At 36.5% G+C, this 19,198-nt stretch overlaps 1 protein-coding gene across 4 annotated transcripts in view; it reads left to right on the top strand.

Moving 5' to 3' along the window:
- The first annotated feature begins 7,198 nt into the window (after positions 1-7,198).
- LOC136832727 (hrp65 protein-like) overlaps positions 7,199-19,198 on the top strand; it is a 112,559-nt gene continuing 100,559 nt past the window's right edge. For 3 of the 4 annotated variants that reach the window (XR_010851294.1, XR_010851293.1, XM_067094237.1), the window contains exon 1: positions 7,199-7,865. Coding sequence is in view for 2 of the 4 variants with exons in the window: in XM_067094237.1 (XP_066950338.1) it covers positions 7,326-7,865 (540 nt within the window). In the remaining 2 variants the exon portion in view is untranslated. The remainder of the gene's footprint in view (positions 7,866-19,198) is intronic. The other variant, XM_067094236.1, reaches the window with a different exon arrangement.

The raw sequence follows: 19,198 nt of genomic DNA, 5'->3' as shown, positions 1-19,198 counted from the left end.
ATGTTAAGATTCATGACCAGAGTACTTTAAGATCATATAATGGACAGGAAGTGGTAGAGAGATATGGTGTTCTGCACAGTAAACAGATCTCAAAGGTTGGAGGTGGTTTGGGTCAGAAAAGCAATAGATGTGTTTTGAGGGGTGCAGAACTTACTAATTTACTCTGCATGATGACTGGTGGATATAGCCTTATTTTGAAGCTAAATTATTGTATTTTTTATAGTATTCTTAAAGTAAATTATGTAGTCAGAATAATGTTTAGTTAGCCTAGAGCAGAAATAATTATACTTTTTTCTAGGTGGATATTTATGTTAAATATTTTTGCACTATGAACTACAATAAATTTTGTTTCCATTGATATACATACATTTGCCTGTTACTACATATGAAAATACATGGAGACTTCGACTTAGAACCAGATAGTTATTTAAAAGCCTTTCATGGAACATTATCCTTACTGCTGTGTACAGCCACAAAAAATCTAACAGCTTTTATTAACAATAATATAAAAGATCAGAGTAAGTTAAAAGCAAAGACAATGATGTACCACTACTCAGCTTATCCCCAGTCCTGGCTGCGTTTTTTAATGAGACTCCTCCAACTGGTTCTGTCTTGAGTGGCTCTTCTCATAATTAGGTTTGGCAGGTGTTTTACTGATTGATGGCCTGACTCCACCTCTCCCTAGTCATCTAGGGTTGAGACCAACACCAAATTGGGCAGGCTTGGCTCCCTTGAGTGGCTAGGATAAAGATAATGATTTACTACTAATTAATGTCTTAAAAAATAGTAAATGGATAATAATTAAGGAACTCAAACCTAAGACTGGAAGCCCATGCATTTGAAGGGAGGAGATATGTTCACCCACCTGTCTTACGACCCAATTGGCCAGTGAGTATTTGTAAGTACCTCTGAGGCTTGTCAATTCCATTTCTCCCCAACCCCCCTTTTGCTGACCCTTCCTCCCACTTCTCATCTTCCTTTTCCCTCCCTCTCCTAAATTTTTCCCCCTTAAAAGTTTTATTGATGTTAGACACCGCTAACTGGATTAGTAGGAGATGCTGTTCCTTTTCTTCAGTACTCAGATATCATCCTCCACATACATAAAATTGTTCTATTTTATAGAAATTACTTTAAAAGTCAGTGGTTCTATAAGCTTGTTCCATCTTAGTTTTTGTTCATTTTGAGTCAAGGTAGTAGCTAGAATATGGTGGCCAGTTAAATACCCGTATAAGCAAGAAGCTTGAGGCTTGACTTTTGAAGAAAATATCACCCTCTTGCCTATCTCTTACTTAGCAAGGAATACCAGTGCTATATGAGAATGATCTGACTGGATGTTATTACAACCAAGAGTAGTTACACATGTTATTGTAAGATAAAGGAGAAGTTTAACCAAGTCAAAGAAGTCTGATGAAAGAGCCATGGATTACTTGATTTATTGTTTCTTGGGAACAGGACATTTATGACTTGGTCTCGCTAAAAGAACATGTTAGCTATTTTCAGAGGTGGCCCTTCCCCAACATTAGTCATCAGTAAGACACCTTTGCCCTCTAATCTGATGCTGTTAACTATGCTGGGCAGGACTAGGAAAATGGCATCTTTCTTCCAGCAAGAACACTACAAGTAAACTAGAGCAGTGGGACTGTACAAATGAGAATTCCAGTCTTTGTTCTCATATACACTATAGGAGAATTTTCAAGGCCTCGTTATCATTTTGGCTGAGGAAAACCTTGATTAACATTATGTAATATAAGTCAGGATTTGAATCACTCTTACCAAGGTTATTTTACTTCAGATAAAATAACCAGTTCAGAGGACTTTTATGTTAAAAAGTTCAAATTTAATTTTGCGTTTGCTTAATGTAGTTCTGGAACCAGCAAGTCATCAGTAAGCAAGAGTGTTATAGCATTTTTTATTAACATTTTTACATTTTTCCACTGGTAATCTTTTTGGGATAATTTCTTTCCATATTACAAGAATATTAAGTGTATATACAGTTTTTTTTTAATTTCAAATTAAAGTGTTCATAGTGCAGCATGGGTTCTCAGTTACTGAACATCCCACTATTGAACACCCCTTGTATATATTAGCTTTTTATTGTGTCTCTACCTTCACTGAAGTAAAGTATTACATTCCTATGTAATTTGTGTATTTATATTTAGTGATGGGACCAGTGGAATTTCCATTGTTACTGAAGGTTTCATTAAAATACATTTATTTTACTTAGGATGGACTGTAAGAATGCAGCATTTTATCTAGCATCCATTTATTAGCAATTGTTGATGACAAGATCCCTGAGAGGTGTAATTTTCCCCAATATTATTCTGCTTGTAGAGTACCTTCCCTTTATCACATACAAAGACGACGTGCTCTTCCTCCTCCTAACCCTCCCATCCAGGGGCGTCATTTTTGGGGGGCAACTGAACCCCCAAGACTCAAGTTGCCCTCCCCCCCCCCGCCTCAACTTGCCCCCACACCCCAAGCCCGAAGAAGTAACAGCAGCGGGTTTTCCATTATTCCTACCAAAATTCAAATGTGTCACCACATTGTTATATCTATCTGTCTGTCTATCTATCTATCTATATTTCTCTATCACACACAATGTTTGTTTGTCTGCCTATTTTGCTGAAATACCTTGCTCATGTGGCTTCAAAAAGCACATAAAATAGCCCAAAATAAAAAAAAAAAACCAGCTGGTTAGGTTCGCTTCGCTCACCAAACCATCTTTGCCCGCCCCCCGCCCCCACAACAAAAATCTGAAATGACGCCCCTGCTCCCATCCCCTGCCCTCCTCCTCCCCCATCCTTCCTCCTCCACTCAAAAGTTCATTCAAAGCATGACAGAAGCCCTAAGTTTTTAAAATTATCCTTTCCACCGTCTGTCTACCTTTCCTTTTCTCCTTCTTCTTCTCATATGCGCTGTCTAAGATTTTCATAGTAATTCCCTTGATTTCTGGGTTATGGTTATTATTCTTGTAAAAAATGCTAAGTTTTCATTTCAAAGCATTGCTTAAATCTCTCTATTTCATTATCCCACGTTAGCTTGTCTTGACCTCCACCTACAGTATGTGAACTGTATTTAAGACCTTGATCATTTATATGTTATTAGATACTAAAGTCTGAGATTTTGTATTCTGAGTAGTTTAGAAGCTCCAAATATTACCCCTGGCAGCCATTTGAATCTCCTGCTGCAGGTATTTTAGAACATCAGGATTCTTTAGTGTTTTAACTTTGTCAAGAATCAATAATATTAAAACTAAATTACTATATTCCTGTGGTTAGAGTTTTCTTTAATCCTCAACTAAAGATTACTGTATTTTCCTCTCTCTCTCTCTCTCTCTCTCTCTCTCTCTCTCTCTCTCTCTCTCTCTCTCTCTCTCCACTATATTCCTGTGGTTAGAGTTTTCTTTAATCCTCAACTAAAGATTACTGTATTTTCCTCTCTCTCTCTCTCTCTCTCTCTCTCTCTCTCTCTCTCTCTCTCTCTCTCTCTCTCTCTCTCTCTCTCTCTCTCTCACCTAATCCTGAGGCAATGCGAGTGTGCCTTTCACTGACACCAAGGGATTAAAGAAACCTTATTGCATATACATAGAACAGAATGATAATGATGTTGATTCTTACGCTGCATTTCTTTTTCAGTCACTACTGACAGGGCAGGTATATTATGTTCCAAACTAGACAGAATTAGGCCAAACCTGCTATTCGTTCTGTCCTGGCTGGATTCAGGAGGGGACACAGGGAGTAGTTTGATGAATATAGTGAAAAGGCAAAGAATGTACCCAACCCGTATTTGAAACACATCTTGAATTTTTCTAATGTTGAAAATATCTCCAAATACTGTTTGAGAGCTAATTATTGGGAAAGTTTTCTGTTTACAAAAATGTTCTAATAATCTTAGAATTTGAGGTGCCACAGTCGTACTGCCAGAAATATGGTCGACACTGAGGAGAGCTGGAATATTCACGGACATTGTTATTAATGTTTTTTCATATTATTAATGTTTAAATTCGCGTGTTAGTGGTGTTTTGTTTTTATATTATTCTCATCAACGACCCCAATTTCAAGAGTAAAAAGATAACCCCGAAGAGAAGACAGGCAGTTTGATGAGGTTCCAAAGGCAGATGACCCAGAAAGAAAAAAATTATTATACAAAGAAAATATGAACTGTAATTGGCAGGTAGATGTGGCCACCTGATGAAGAGAATCAGGAAGTAAACAAGAATATTTTCTTTCTTTCTCTACTCGTCTGGTGTTGACACAGTGAATGATAGTTAATGTTGCTGTAAATGAGAATGTATCTTCTCTCAGTAGAGATTTTATTTTACATTTTGTAACTGAATGCTGTCATTTGTATTTTGCGGCTTAAACGCCAATATTATGGTCCCTGAGTATTGCCGCGCGCAGGCGCCTGGAAATGAACTTCGTGAGGCCAGGAAACTAACGGGGGGAAAATGGGGAATTAAACATTTGAAAAGGAAAATTGGTGATATTTGACGGGAGAAATAAGAAACAATTAAGACCAGAATGAAACAATACGAAAAATACAGTAATCATGACATATGGATAGTTAAGATTACTAATCGATACATCATAATGCAGTACAAAAAATACGATCTTTGTTCTGTTTATGACACATCGGAAGATGGAAACTGGTTTAAATATGAAGTTTGTAACCGGTTAAATCTCATGCAATGTAGCGAAACGGCAGAAATAACGACGCCAACGTATTGACAATTTTCAAAATAAGCATCAACATCAGATATTCAGACAGACGGTTGTAAATGGGAGCTGCATTTCATAACGTCGGAAATATTCGTACTAGATTGCAATAGTTCGTGAGAGTTATAACTATTATCAATAGATGGAAGAGAAGTTTACTAAAATACTGATAGGAATGAATGAAACGAGATCACCAATAAGCAAATGGACAACAGTTTCGAAATCAAAGGGAACACGCTATGCTGATAAGAAGATAAATGCTGTTTTAGAAACACTCATTAGCGAGAGCTACCGAACAGAGGAAAATAGAGGAAAATATTATATCAGTGGTTCATGAGACTTCAGTTCACGTTACAAATAATTTCCTCACAGTGAGCAATAACGGTCACCGTCTCAGTTGGCAAGCGAAGCACAAAAAAAGGAGTTGTTTCCAGTGAATTTTTTAATCAAAAGGTATTACGTCGAGAAACGAACTTACCTTTTAGTGTACAAAGGTTACAAGTAATTAGATTAACTAAAACAAAGTACAAATGGGGTAATTTAGGAAAATGAAGGCAAGAACATTTCGATTGATGAACAAAGAAAAAAAACGACACCGAAGGTCTTACGGCAAATTTCCCATGAGATGTAGTGTAGAAAAAAAAAAATATATATATATATATACGTGTGTGTGTGTGTGTGTGTGTGTGTGTATGTATGTATGTATATATGCATGTATTTATGTATGTATGTATGTATATTATAACAGATAAGAACCCGTGGCTAGGGGAATTTCTGTAAGATGAAAATGACACTGAAACGGACTTAAACGGCTAATATGCTGAAATTTACAATCAAAGGATAAGTATCACTTCGATAAATGTTCATAATAGATAAGCAGAGATAAAAGAACATTGGATGGTTAGCTTTTGTACGCAGCAAGATTTATTTTGTCTGTGGCGTATAATTATAATGTGATACAGTGCTTCAAATAACAGAAATATGAGCATAAGCAGGACACATTCATTGGAGTACTCGTATGCCCAAAATGTGTGGGAGAACACAAGTTCAAGAATTGTAATCTAGAAGAAACAAAGTGAATACCTTGTCAAGGTGCTAACATAACAGGACACAGATCATGTCTTATGTACAAAGAAGAAGAACCAAGAATAGATAAAAATATATACAACAGATTATGTAGAACAACTATAGAAATAAAGTTGTTTCTTTTGAGGATGCAGTCAATGAGGAACAAAACTATTAAAACGCGTGAATATGTAAGACAAGATTTTGATCGATAAGGTGAAGGAGCATATACAAAATAATGGAGTCAGAAAGAAAGGTGGAAAATAACTCGAAGAAAACTATAAAAGTGAAACAAATTAATGTTGCCCCGTCAGACGGATCAGAGTGAAGTAAAAGAGCGTCTCCTAAAATAACCCCGAATGGTGATAACTGTTCTTATTTGCTCACTCTTAATACGTTATAGTAACGGTACTGAAATGACGTTTCATATTACACTTGTCCGTTTGTTTCTAGTTTTCTAGCTTCATTGGTAGAATTAATGTCGCTTTGAGTTTTGCCTGTCCTCGGTCTGTATAGTTAAGTTAAGTATACCTTAGTTTTACCAGACCACTGAGCTGGTTAACAGCTCTCCTAGGGCTGGCCCGAAGGCTATGACATAAAAATGTATAATTGATTTTATATCTAGCTTCATTTTATTTCTCATTCAGGCTGTTTGTAGCAATAAGATATCCAGCTGAGTGCTGACAGACTACTCCCATTCTTCAATGGTTTTGTTTCCCACTGACTGAATATTTAAAAGACCGCAATAATTCACAGATTTACTCCGTGATCTGCCCCAATCTATTCTTCCTTCGGTATACTTCGCACGTCCTTGGTTCCCGTTAGGTTATATAATTTCCATCCATCTTGAAAAAAGGATTTTTTTTAGACAAAAAAATCCATGTATTTCATATGTATATTTCATGTAGTCTCATTTTCTCATATGTTATCGTATGATATCCATTAGTTCAACATATGTACCCTCATCTAAATAACTTTACCATCTGTCTCACATTTTTGGTTAAAACCATTCCCCACAAATTTGTTAATATAGTTTTGGTAATTATTCCTGTCTTGCTCGATAACTCTCGAAGATATTAAGTTTCAAATTTTGTCGCGAGGCCAATGTTTTCTCTTATTTTCAACTTTTGTTTTTGGGAGGGACACAGTTTTGCTAGTCAATTTTCCATGTTGTACGACTTGCTTGGGGTTCAGTTAATCTATTTTTCCTTCATTTTTGCGTGTTTCATTATATTTCTGCAGATGTTATCCGGCTAACATTAACGAATTCAGAGCATGGTAAAAACCTTTATCGCTGTTATCGCCATCTACAATTTAAATGAGAACTAATATTTGTGTTTATTTATGGGCGGTACTTAATGAAAGACAAGGTAAAACGAGCTTTCCTCCCTTGCACCTTGGCAGTACGGCCATCGAGCCAGTGCGCAAGCGCAGTGCGATCGATCATTGGCCCCTCGCGTCGCCGCCGCTAATTCTAAAGAGTGTGTCGCGTTACGCCATTTTGGTGTCTGTGAAATATCTCCGAACAAACTGAAGTCGTGAGGAATGACAATGGAAGCGCAAACGCCGCCCAAAAATCTGGAAAGCGTCAAAAAGGAGACGCAGAGTCCCAAACCGAACGAAAATGGCGAAAACAACAACAATTTCAGAGGCGGTCGTGGAGGAGGAGGCGGTCGAGGAGGATCGTCGTCCTTCCGCGGAAACCGCGGAGGAGGAGGAGGAGGATTGATGGGAGGAGGAGGTCGTGGGGCCAATTCTAATGCCGGTAACAACGCTCCCGGAGGAGGAGGTGGTCCTCCCGCCGGCGTCGGGAACTTAGGCGGCGTTGGAGGGAATGAAGGAGGAGGCGGTGGAGGAGGAGGAGGTGGAGGTGGCGGAGGCCGAGGTGGCATGGGCGGCCGAGGAGGTGGCCCTCCACACCACGACCGCAATGAACGTGGAGGTTATATGGGGCGCGGGCGTGGCGGCCGTGGGCGAGGTGGTTACATGGGTGGAGGAGGAGGAGGCGGAGGTGGAGGTGGGGGTGGTGGTGCTGGTCCTGGTGCTGGGGGACACGGGTACGACAGGGACAATTCCAAAGGACAGGTGAGTAGTGACCTTTTTTTTTTTTATTTCCATATGACATTCGCTTGGCACTGATTAACAAAAATTCTTCCTGTTTACAAAGACAATATTGGTCCAAATCGCATAGTAACAAATGCCTAAGTATTAATAATTGATTATTAATTAATTAATACAATTTGTAGCTTAACCTATTCAGCAGCCAATGTAATTCCCTTGTACAGTTAGCATAACATATATCAATTTACAAAGGCAATAATGGCCAAAATTGCGTAGCCCAAGTGTCAATAACAACTTTTAGGATGGTAATTCCTATATAAAGACTGAAAGGTTTGTATAGTTATGAAAAAACACAAATTACATATGTCATTTTAATTCCTAATAATGTGAATAGGCTGTCAAATTGAAACCAGTCCAGTTTCTCGATATTTTCAAGCTACAAAGTGAGCAGGATGGGTAGGCTTAACAGGCTAGATGCATTTATAAGATAATTTATGGGTGTAGCTCAGCAGAAGTTGATATTGAATGTAAGATAAGGTAGTCTGTATAGAGGACCACCTGCTGTCTTAGCAACTGTGGAATAGGCTATTGCTCATTTCAAAATTTAGGACATTTATGTGTGGCGTAGAAATGTATGCATGTGTGTGTGTGTGTGTGTGTTAATGTTTAAAGGTATGTAAATGAAGTATAAACAAACTTGTCATTACTGATGTCGTACCAGTGGCTGGATGTAAGTCGTAAACAGTAATTGGGAAAGCTACTGCACAAGTAAGCGATGTGGATGAGTCGCGGACGTTCACCTGCTTCCCAGAGGTTGCAGCTTGGTTGAAAGCAGGTCAAAAGAAATATTGCAACAAGAATGCATCCTAACCTTGAACTAATCTATCCTAAAGTTCTGTGCCCTGATCTGGTGTTGGACTTTGCTCCCCTTGTATGGTCACGCGCAAAGTTCTCGATACTCTCAGTTTAGATTCTTGGATAAATTGTCAAATTAGAAAGCAGCATCTGGCAAGTGCAGCATGGGGGGGGTCGTGTTCCATAGGCAGCAGAGTTGCTGAGAAGTGACATTTAAAGGGACACGTTTATCCTTCAAATTATTGTAGTGGCTTGCTGGTAATTTTGGGCTCTGTTATGTTTGCACTTGAGAAAAAGTTAAAAGGTAAAAAACCAAAAAAGCAAAGCCATTGCTTTGTCAATTAAGTATGGTTTCAATTTTCATGCTCTCGTTAAGAATCAAATCTCGTTACTGGGTCTGTTGGTCAGAAACATTTGCTTGAATTAAGTTGTTCATAAAGGACAAAAGGAACAAAAACTCATTAATTCACTTGAAAATTTTATTGAAATGTAAAATGTGAAATGTCCCAAGAAACTAAATATAAATTGTAACAGTAATCAGTTCAATCATGTGAGAACAAAATGGAAATATGAAGCGTAAGAAAATAGTCTCTCTCAGAGTTAACAACAGTTCATCAAATAATTTAATTTTCCTTCTGTGTTTGACACATTATGATATTGAATAAAAAGTAATAGTAAATATACAGTGGACCCTGCCTATTCGCGGTCTTGGATTTGACACTTCATCTATTCGCGGATTTCTCTGTGGATCATATACATACTATTTGCGGAAAATTTGCTATTTGTGGTAGTTTCCGTAGAGAAGTACAGTATTCACCAATTACTGTATTTTCATATTTTCCTGACTAAATGCACTTTTTGTGATAAAACTATAAAAATTTTCAGGTATAAGCACTTTTAGAGGGTTTTTTGGTGTTCTGAACTATCAAAAGAGGCAGTTATAAGCATTTTTAGAGGTTTATAAATTATTCACGGATTTTTGCTATTTACGGATGGTAGTGGTACACATCCCCGTGAATAACAGGTCAACTGTATTTTCCTTTGGTATAATATAAATTAATATTCCTTCAATATAACAGTAAATAAATTTCCCCCTTTTTTTTATAAAGATGAAACTATATATACATTATCTGAATAATGAGCTGTAGCATATAACATAGTGCTTCGTTGGAGGGGTGGATAGAGCTGTCGCTTGGCACGCTGTTGGCCCAGCGTTCGACTCTCCTACCGACTAATGAAGAATTAGAGGAATTTATTTCTGGTGATAGAAATTCATTTCTCGCTATAATGTGGTTCGGATTCCACAATAAGCTGTAGGTCCCGTTGCTAGGTAACCAGTTGGTTCTAAGCCACGTAAAATAAGTCTAATCCTTCGACCAGCCCAAGGAGAGCTGTTAATCAGCTCAGTGGTCTGGTTAAACTAAGATATACTTTTTTAGCATGTAACGTAAATATGAATAAGAAAAATAAGTAATATATAGTATGACCATCATCATTAGTCACAGCTCTTAGCCTATTTGGCATTGAATCTACTAACGTTTGACAGTAATTATTCTTCCCTGAGTTCCCTCTTTTCGGTCTTAATGATTCCCACACTTGATAGGCAATGTTTGATCAGCGCAGGTTTGTGTTTTATTGTCCTAGTATAGTATCCCATTCCCTGACCATTTGTCCCCAAAGATTTTCATTTGGATTGAAGTCGGTAGATTTCGCAGACCAGTCTATATGTATAACATTGTTCTGTTCAGCAATCCATTCACTGACCAATTTTGAGTTATGAACAGAAGAGTTGTCCATTACAAGGTAGACTGGCAAACGATCCAGTAGTAGAAGTTTCCTCATCGATGGGATCAGGACTTCATCAAGAATTTCTATGTAGTGCTCTCTGGTTAAACACTCGTTGATGGGATCTGCTCCCTTTGGCCACATGCAGTCATTCATCCCCATAATTCTGCTGAAATTCTTCTGCTTTGCCGTGACAGTTGAATATTTTCTTTATTGAACCTAAAAAACAAGACAAAAAGAATGTTATCTGTCACAAATAAACGAAAATATCAATGTTGAATATCACCAATATTCATAAAATTCAGGAACTAGGAATTTACATTGATATATTGATATAAAGAATGTTTTCTCACTCTCGATAGTTAATTCATTGGAATTTTAATAGGCTTAAATTGTTATCCTTGAAAGCAAAAAGAAACATTGTATTTTAACGAGCTGGTAGGTATTTAACACGTTGACTGCTATGTGCTCCATATACTGTATGGTTCACAGGGGACTCTCTGAATGAGCGATGTGTACCCTGTGTGGTACACATGCTAAGAATTATATATTTTTTTCAAGTATCCAAAATTTAATCAAAATGGGCTTTTTATACCAAAATATTATTGTAATATATTGAAATTAATTAAATTAAACTAGAACATTAACTAAACACTTTATTTATTACTGAAAATAATCTTCATATGCTGGCAAAGGGCATATTTTTTTAATTCTTTCTTTTAGTAAAAAAATAGAAAACATTATCATTAGATCAACAAAAATGCTAGCCTTTTAACCCTAGATTATATTTATATAAATTCAGTAGAAAAATAAATCAGTTTGGTAAACATTTTACTTCTGAAAAAAATTAATAGTGGGGTATTATTTTACTTATGGACATTAATTGCTTTCAACATAAAATATAGGTTTTACTGTTGTATTATGATGTGATTTGCAAGATTTTGAGGTTTATTTCCATCGCAAATGAATACTTATCCTTCCCCGGCAAATGATATACTGTATACAAAATTAATAAAATTACGACTTGTCAGAATACTGCACCCCCCTCTCCATAGCTAATACGGCAAAACTGTGTTTACTGATTACAGTTTTGCCGTATTAGCTATGGAGGGGGGGGTGCAGTATTCTAACAAGTCATAATCATTCAAATCACATCATAATACAACGAAAAAAACCTATATTTTATGTTGAAAGCAATTAATGTCCATAAGTAAAATATACCTAATAGTGTCCTTTTCTTGGTGAAAAAATATCCATTTATATTTTGTATGATGAAGGAAATCATGTAGTATTTAGAGTACAAGTATAAAATTAATATTCTTTCTGTTTTGCTTCTACATAAGAAAAACAAATTAACTTCTCATCATATTGGGACAATGGGTAATTTGTATATCAGTCTATATATGTATGTGTATATGTAATGCATGTATGTATGTATGTATATATATATATGGATAGACACGTACAGAAAAATGGGCTACTGTATACAGATGGACAGATACAGTATATGAATAAGAACTGCAGAAGACCTAAATAATTTACTTGTATATAAATACATTTATTTATGCAAAATACAAATTTATATTGCCAAAAATACAGCCTGTATATATGTTTCCTAATGTGTGTCTGTCTGTAACATGTATGTGCATCTTATATGTATTATATTCATGTGTATGTTTATATATATTCCTATATGCACATGTGTGTTTACTACAAATTTCATGTACACATGAAAACATACAAAAGTTATATATATATATATATATATATATATATATATATATATATATATATATATATATATATATATATGTGTGTGTGTGTGTGTGTGTGTGTGTGTGTGTGTGTGTGTGTGTGTGTGCATGTACATACATGTGCGTGTGCATGTGTGTCTGCAAAACACCAAATGACTAATAAATATGTTATAAAATAACAACATATTGAAATTCTACACATTTTATATATATATATATATATATATATGTGTGTGTGTGTGTGTGTGTGTGTGTGTGTGTGTGTGTGTGTGTGTGTGCATGTACATACATGTGCGTGTGCATGTGTGTCTGCAAAACACCAAATGACTAATAAATATGTTATAAAATAACAACATATTGAAATTCTACACATTTTTCAGTTGACCACATGTGGTACATATATAAACTTATAGTAACGTGTGCAATCATTCAGGGCGATGTGTGCCTTTTAGAGTCACACTGAGTATGAGCCACGTCTGGTACACGTTGCATACGGTAATTCCCTAGATCAGTCTGAGCGATATGCACCATAACTGAACATCCACAGTGTGACCATATTTGGCACACAACGCCAGCAGAACTGTCTCTAATAGTTTTGGGCGACATGAGCCATATATGACCACATCTATTATGTCCATATTAGGTACACAACGCCTGTAATTAAGACTTTTGTTATGTTAGGCGTATGTACCACATAAAGTCACGCTTTTACACTGGCTGAGCACTGCGGCTTACCTTAGGGATACACCATAACAACTCTCACGTCAATAGCTAGCTGGTTACTGATTTTATGAGGGTTTAAAGAGAACGCCCATTGGGCTGTTTCACAGCATTGCCAATCGCAGTCAACGTGTTAATCAGTATAGTAAAGAAAGTTCGTGTTACACAGAGGCCTAAGCCTACATGAAAACTGGTGGTATTGATTATTTACCTTGTGCTATTGGGTCGCCATCGATGGAGTGTATCCTGATTCAAACAGTAGATTCTGAGGAGTGAAAGCTCCTCATTGCTCTTGGTAATTTTGAGACGGAGGATTTGATAGCCAGACTTTGGTGATGAATTCCTTGGTTGTGCAATCTCCTTCTCACCCTAGCATTAGAGATTTGAAGACCTAGTACGGTACTATTTTCACTTTCACAGCAGTTGTTATAGGCTGTGAGGTGACTTAAGCAATGATCTGGTCATCCTGCTCTCGAGCAGTGCATCGGGGTCCTCCTTTTCTAGGCCAGTTCTTGAGGTTTTCTTTTTCGTTGAAATGTTTGATCCACCTGAATACTGTTGTCCGACCTATATTTAATTTATGGCTAATTTCTATGGGAAGGATATTATTTCTATGCATTTCTATTATGACTCTTAGTATAGCTAACAAGGTTTCCTGTCTTTCGGCTCCAGAATTTATATGATGTTGCCCAAGATGCTCCATCATCAGCGAGAAGTAGGCTAAATGCTGAATGCCATTGTATGTCACCTGATGAGTTGCAGGATTGTTTTCGTGGCTTTTCAGGCGTGCCAACCTTTCGGAGTCAGGGAGGCAAATTTATTTGTGTTATTGTTTTGAGAGATTGCATGTAGTTGCCAGCCCTGATTTATCGTTCACATTTCAGAATGTTTCATTTTATTTCACGGTAAATATCCAAAATGGCAAATTTTTTTAGCACTGAAGCTTTTTTAAAAATTTTGTATTAGATACTATTGATATATTTATGGTTTTGCTCTTATAATTCCAAGTAAGTTTATAAAAACACATAAATACCGGTAATTCTTTTTACTTGTGAAGGACAACAAAAGTACACAGAACTGTCACTAATGAACCTGACTGTACCCCCCCCCCTTAACATTACATCATGCAGTAGTATTATCAGTTGCATTTTCAACAAAGAAAGTGTTTACAATAGTTTTTAGTATTATGTTATGGATTTTGTTAGGTGTCTGTTGCCAGTGATCTGGTAAGCATTTATGAATTTCCAAAATATGGGAAATCCTGAAGAAAAAAAAACATTATTTAAAAAAAAGAAATGTTTTGGAAAATCATCAATTCAAACAAGAATTCACTAGAGAAAACTGCATTTCAGTGAGTGTTCAATAATAATTAGGGGTTAGCCTATTGTGGGAAATTGGGTTTTTTGGGTAAGGGATACAGAAACAAGTGAAATACATGGCTGCATGGCTAAATGTTCCACCTTACCAAACCTAACTTGGGCGCCATGTCCTCCTAAACTGGTGACATGAAGGAGAGCTATGCTATAACTTCTGCCATGGTGTTGCTTCAGAGGGGTAGGGTGGCAGGGGGGGAGCTGATATCAGAATTCAACTGGAATTAAAACAGTATTGATTGTTATTGATCAGACAGGCTCCTTTTATATTTGTTAAATGTGTAGGAGGAGGGGAAACTCCTGAAACTGATTGTTTACACAAAAATAAATTGGAAAACTAAAAGGTTTGTGCATTATGTTATAAATCTAATGAAGTATAACATGTTTGCCCTACTAGTTACCCTCTGCAGAATGCAGTTGATTCACAAATCATAGATTATTGGAGGGTCTAATTGTGACTAAAGCTTACTCTGATTATTCTGTCTACTGTTGATTTACATCCATAAGAAAAATTACGCCTTCCATACCATACTGTAACGGTTACACTTATCATAGGTTATATATGTCAGAAACTTGTACCAAAGCATTCACAATCAAGATACTAATATATATGGAAATGCTTTACACACACATTAATTTACATGAGAGCTGACATAATTCCTTTATTTAACCAAAACACTTAAGCTAGTAGCAACTTAGGTGCCACCTCATATTCCTGATTGGGCCCAAAATTCTTATAATGCCAAATGAAATCATTCTCAGAAAATATAGAGGAAAAACACACACATGAAAAAATTGGTATTGTAGACATTTTACAGCACAGTTTAATGTATCAGTGCTCGCCATTTTAACACCAGTTAAGGAACAGATGGTTGTCAGGATCCTTTTGTGAACAAAGAAAATATTAATGTATGAAAAGTTCAGGGATCTTAACCATGTTTATTTGTAATTGTAGATATACATATTTATGTATCTTAACGCAAAAATTGTCATTGCAGTGGTTTATGTGAGTTAAGAGTAAATACTGTAGATTAAAAAAAAATATTCATGCTTTAAATTATTCACTGCTTAAAAAAAAAAAAAAAAAAAAAAAAAAAAAAAAAAAAAAAAAAAAAACAACACTATGTTCTCAACACTGATGGGTCTTTAGGCAGGGCTTCCCTCTTGTGAACAGCAGCGGCGGCTGTGAGTTTATACTTGGGAAGAAAACTGCTAGTTTCCAATATATTGTATTCAATTCATCATGATTGGAAGGTCTGGAAGTGACTTAATGAGGCTGTGGGCAAGCCGTTTAATAGTATGTACTCATTCATTGTATAATGCCCTTATTTCAGAAGCCATGTCAAAATATCCCTGTGCCATAAAGAACAATATCTCTGGACAGATGTTTTGTTGAGATGATAAATAACAGAAGAAAATGTGTGATATTTAGGAGGAGGGGCCAGCATGTGTTCCTTTATTATTGTAGAGTATGTTTGATAGGTGGGGTAGTCACAGTCATGCTATGCTATATTCACAAAAGGTCATTGTCACAAAATATGCGGTGAAACCCATAGTTGACTACAGAACAACTTGAATCCCATTAACATGAAATCTTAGCTGCCTAGGAAACATGACATGTAAAGAGAGAGAACACTTCCGGTAGTTCATTGGTGAATAGTGAGCCTTTTCCCAACACCTGCAACAGGTGAAACAACAGCTGTATTATGATTAGATTAACAATCTTCCCCTGCACCTGTGAAATACATACTGTACATATATCCATGTGATGGCGAGAATTTTGTTATAAAAAAAGACGAATAAAATGAGTAGAAATGTTGTGTAGGTGGTGTTCTAGTAACTTTGGTCTCCATGAAGTTCTAACCTGAGAAAAGATAAAACAGCAGTTAATGTTGTCATTATCCCTTTGAAAGAGTAAATTGAAGATGGTGTGTTTAGACAAGAACTTTTTTTGTGCAAGTTGCTTTTAGATTGATTTTGTGAAAAAGACTGAGATATTTAAGACTCCTTATTAGCAAATATGATGAGGGCATTTCCAACCACCAAAACAACATGCCATGCATGATGCAGGAAGAAATTAAAGATCAGAATTAAACAAAATGTACTTTTCGAGTGTGGAAAGAAGAATGGTAAAACATTGTTCTTAACAGCTCTGTTAAACCAGAATCACAAAAAAATGCATAACTTTCAAGATGATAGCTTACTGCTGCCGCTTGTATTAAGGTTATTTTCTAAAGCAGTCTCTTCTTTGAAAGTGGAATTCTGCTGTCACTCCTTGGAATCCATCGGTTTTAACTTATGATAGGAAAATTATGTATTTAGTAGCATGCTGAGTCAGTGTTGTTGAGCTCATTCCCACTGAACCAGCAGTAATTTTTTGTAGAATGATCAGTTGATGTTGATGAGTTTTATTTCCACTGAACCAGCAGTAACTTTTTTGTGTAGTTTTATAAAACAAAAGTTGTAGCAGTAGCCTATTGAAATTGTTTTACTTTTGGTGAAATACCCTGAGTACATATACTAGTAGACCAGACAAACCTGAAAGAATGAAATGAAAGATTGCTATTTAGCACAACATAATCCTTCACTTGAGCTTGCTTTATTGAGTTTTTTCTAAAGTTAGGGAACTAGTTTTTTTTTTTTTTTTTTTTTTGCAGTTTGTCACTTACCATATCTTGTAACTCTTCCTACACAGTTGAAGGGATTCCACTCAAATTTTGTGCAAGATAGACCATACTGCACAGATGCATGTGAAGGGAGATTGTCTCATTCTGTCTGTCTGTTATGCTTGTGTTCTCTCAACTCCCACATGGTTCATAGGATTTCAGTCAAACAAGGTATAAGGATAAACCATCATGCATAGCTTTGTGTGAAGAGAGAATGTCAGACTGCCAGTGCGCCTCAAGCATAGATGTGTATTAAAGAATATCGTCCATTTGTCTGCTACACTTATCATTGCAGATCCTCCTAGACTGTTAAAGGGGTCTTAGTCAAACGGGGTATAAAACTTCACCATCATACATAGATATGCTTGAAGAATTATTATCTGTCTGTCTCGACATTGCAACTCGGCATGGTTAATGACATCTCATCCAAACTTGGCACAATAGTACATCACCATGCATAGATACCTGTTGGGGGGAGTGTCTGTCTTGTCATGCCTATCTCGTTTTGTCAAGGCTTTGCCAAAAATGCAAGGTTTTCTTGAAATTCCTGAGAAGTCTGAGATGATGGTTTCATATTTGGTGTGCATACTATAGTGATGGAACCCCTTGCAGATGATGTAAAGGTTAAGGACTGTGACCCTCACAATGGACATGAACTTTTCCTTAAATATATCTACCATGAGTGCCGTTTATGTACCTATAAGGAGAAAATAGTTCCATCGCTTTTCCCAAGCATGGAGAAAATTGCGAGTCTTCAAAAGTTCATCAGGAGTGGTCTTAGATTGGAGTTGATTGGGATTTGGTAGGGGATGTGCAGTGTCTCAACAGTGCTTTCAGTATGCACAAAGATAACAATACTGATTGCTGTATGTATATTGATATTGCTGTTAATAATTTGGAAGGAGACTGTTTATCAAAAGTAATTCTCTAAAAACAATTATAACTCAGTTATAGTATGTAATTATACATTTTTCCTGATTGTATTGTTTTTATCAGTTATTTCTTTTTTGGATAAGAACACATTTTTCGATACTATTGCTTATAATTTGCAAAAGTATGCATGAAATGCAAAGTGATAATACAGGTAGGTTTTGTCATTTTGCAAAAAATAGAATGGTCACAATTGTGATTGGGTGGGTACCAGATTAAGGTTTGATTAAGGTTTGGGTGCAAGTGTGGTGGGTGTTGGGCTGTAGTGTTGTTGGTGGGCAATATCACACATACTGATAGAGCACATTGAACCTGGTTGTGTTACAATTTGTGCAATCTTCTCAAGGGTGCCTGGGAAGAGGCAGTCACCCAGGGGTGGCTATCTTTTTGCTGCCACCCTTCAGTCGAGCTGTTGATGGATGTCTTGTCCCTAGGAATTTGTTCAATTTTTAAATCTTTTGACGAGTTTTGTCTTCTGCTAAACATTTGGGGAATACTCTTATTTTCAGCACTGTATATACAGTGCCTTGATGACCCTGAGTTCTGGCTGTGTAGCTGAAACAAGACGCTAGGGCATCCAGCTGGTGGCTTACCGTGCCTCCATATGGCATCCTCCTGAACATTGTATGATTTTATCTTGGATAGGCCCATTGTAGTTATGCCCACATAAGTGCTAGGGTTATTATTTTAGGAATGCGGTTAATAATTTTGTTAGGTTTTACAGTACTGTACTAGGGTACAGTATTGTGTTTTTCATAATTGGGAAAAATGAACTAGGTAGCTTGATGATGTTTGGCCGCATGTGACTTGTCCAAATAGCATAAAGTTAGAAAGTGCTTCATTACATGGGGTGAAAGGAAACAAGTCTCTTAAATGGTTTACAGTGGAAAGCTCAAAAGAAACAAAATCATGATGTTTTTAACTTTTGCTTAAACTCCCTTTTTTTTTTTTTTTTTTTTTTTTTTTTCCCAGTCCTAACTTAGTAGCATTACATATATTTGAGGAGAAATTGGGATGATTAAATAAGATTTTGTGTAGATCACTGAGTAATTATAAGAAATATACTGATGCATCTCAACCATTTTTTGTTCAGTATCCGAATATCCCTATCCATTATATATAGTATTGCCAGTATGTCTTTACACAAATGCGTTAGTATCATACTATTCATTTTAGTGGGGCCTTGTTCTTAGCAAATCACCTGAGGCGTTATTTTCTAATAGAATCAGCAGTGGGAGCTTGTGTTGGTAGTTACTGTCTAATGGCATATAAGA

The sequence above is a fragment of the Macrobrachium rosenbergii genome, chromosome 50, assembly GCF_040412425.1.
Source record: "Macrobrachium rosenbergii isolate ZJJX-2024 chromosome 50, ASM4041242v1, whole genome shotgun sequence".
NCBI lineage: Eukaryota > Metazoa > Arthropoda > Malacostraca > Decapoda > Palaemonidae > Macrobrachium > Macrobrachium rosenbergii.
Note: the sequence above shows the minus strand (reverse complement) of the source record. Positions and strands in the feature narration are given on the sequence as shown.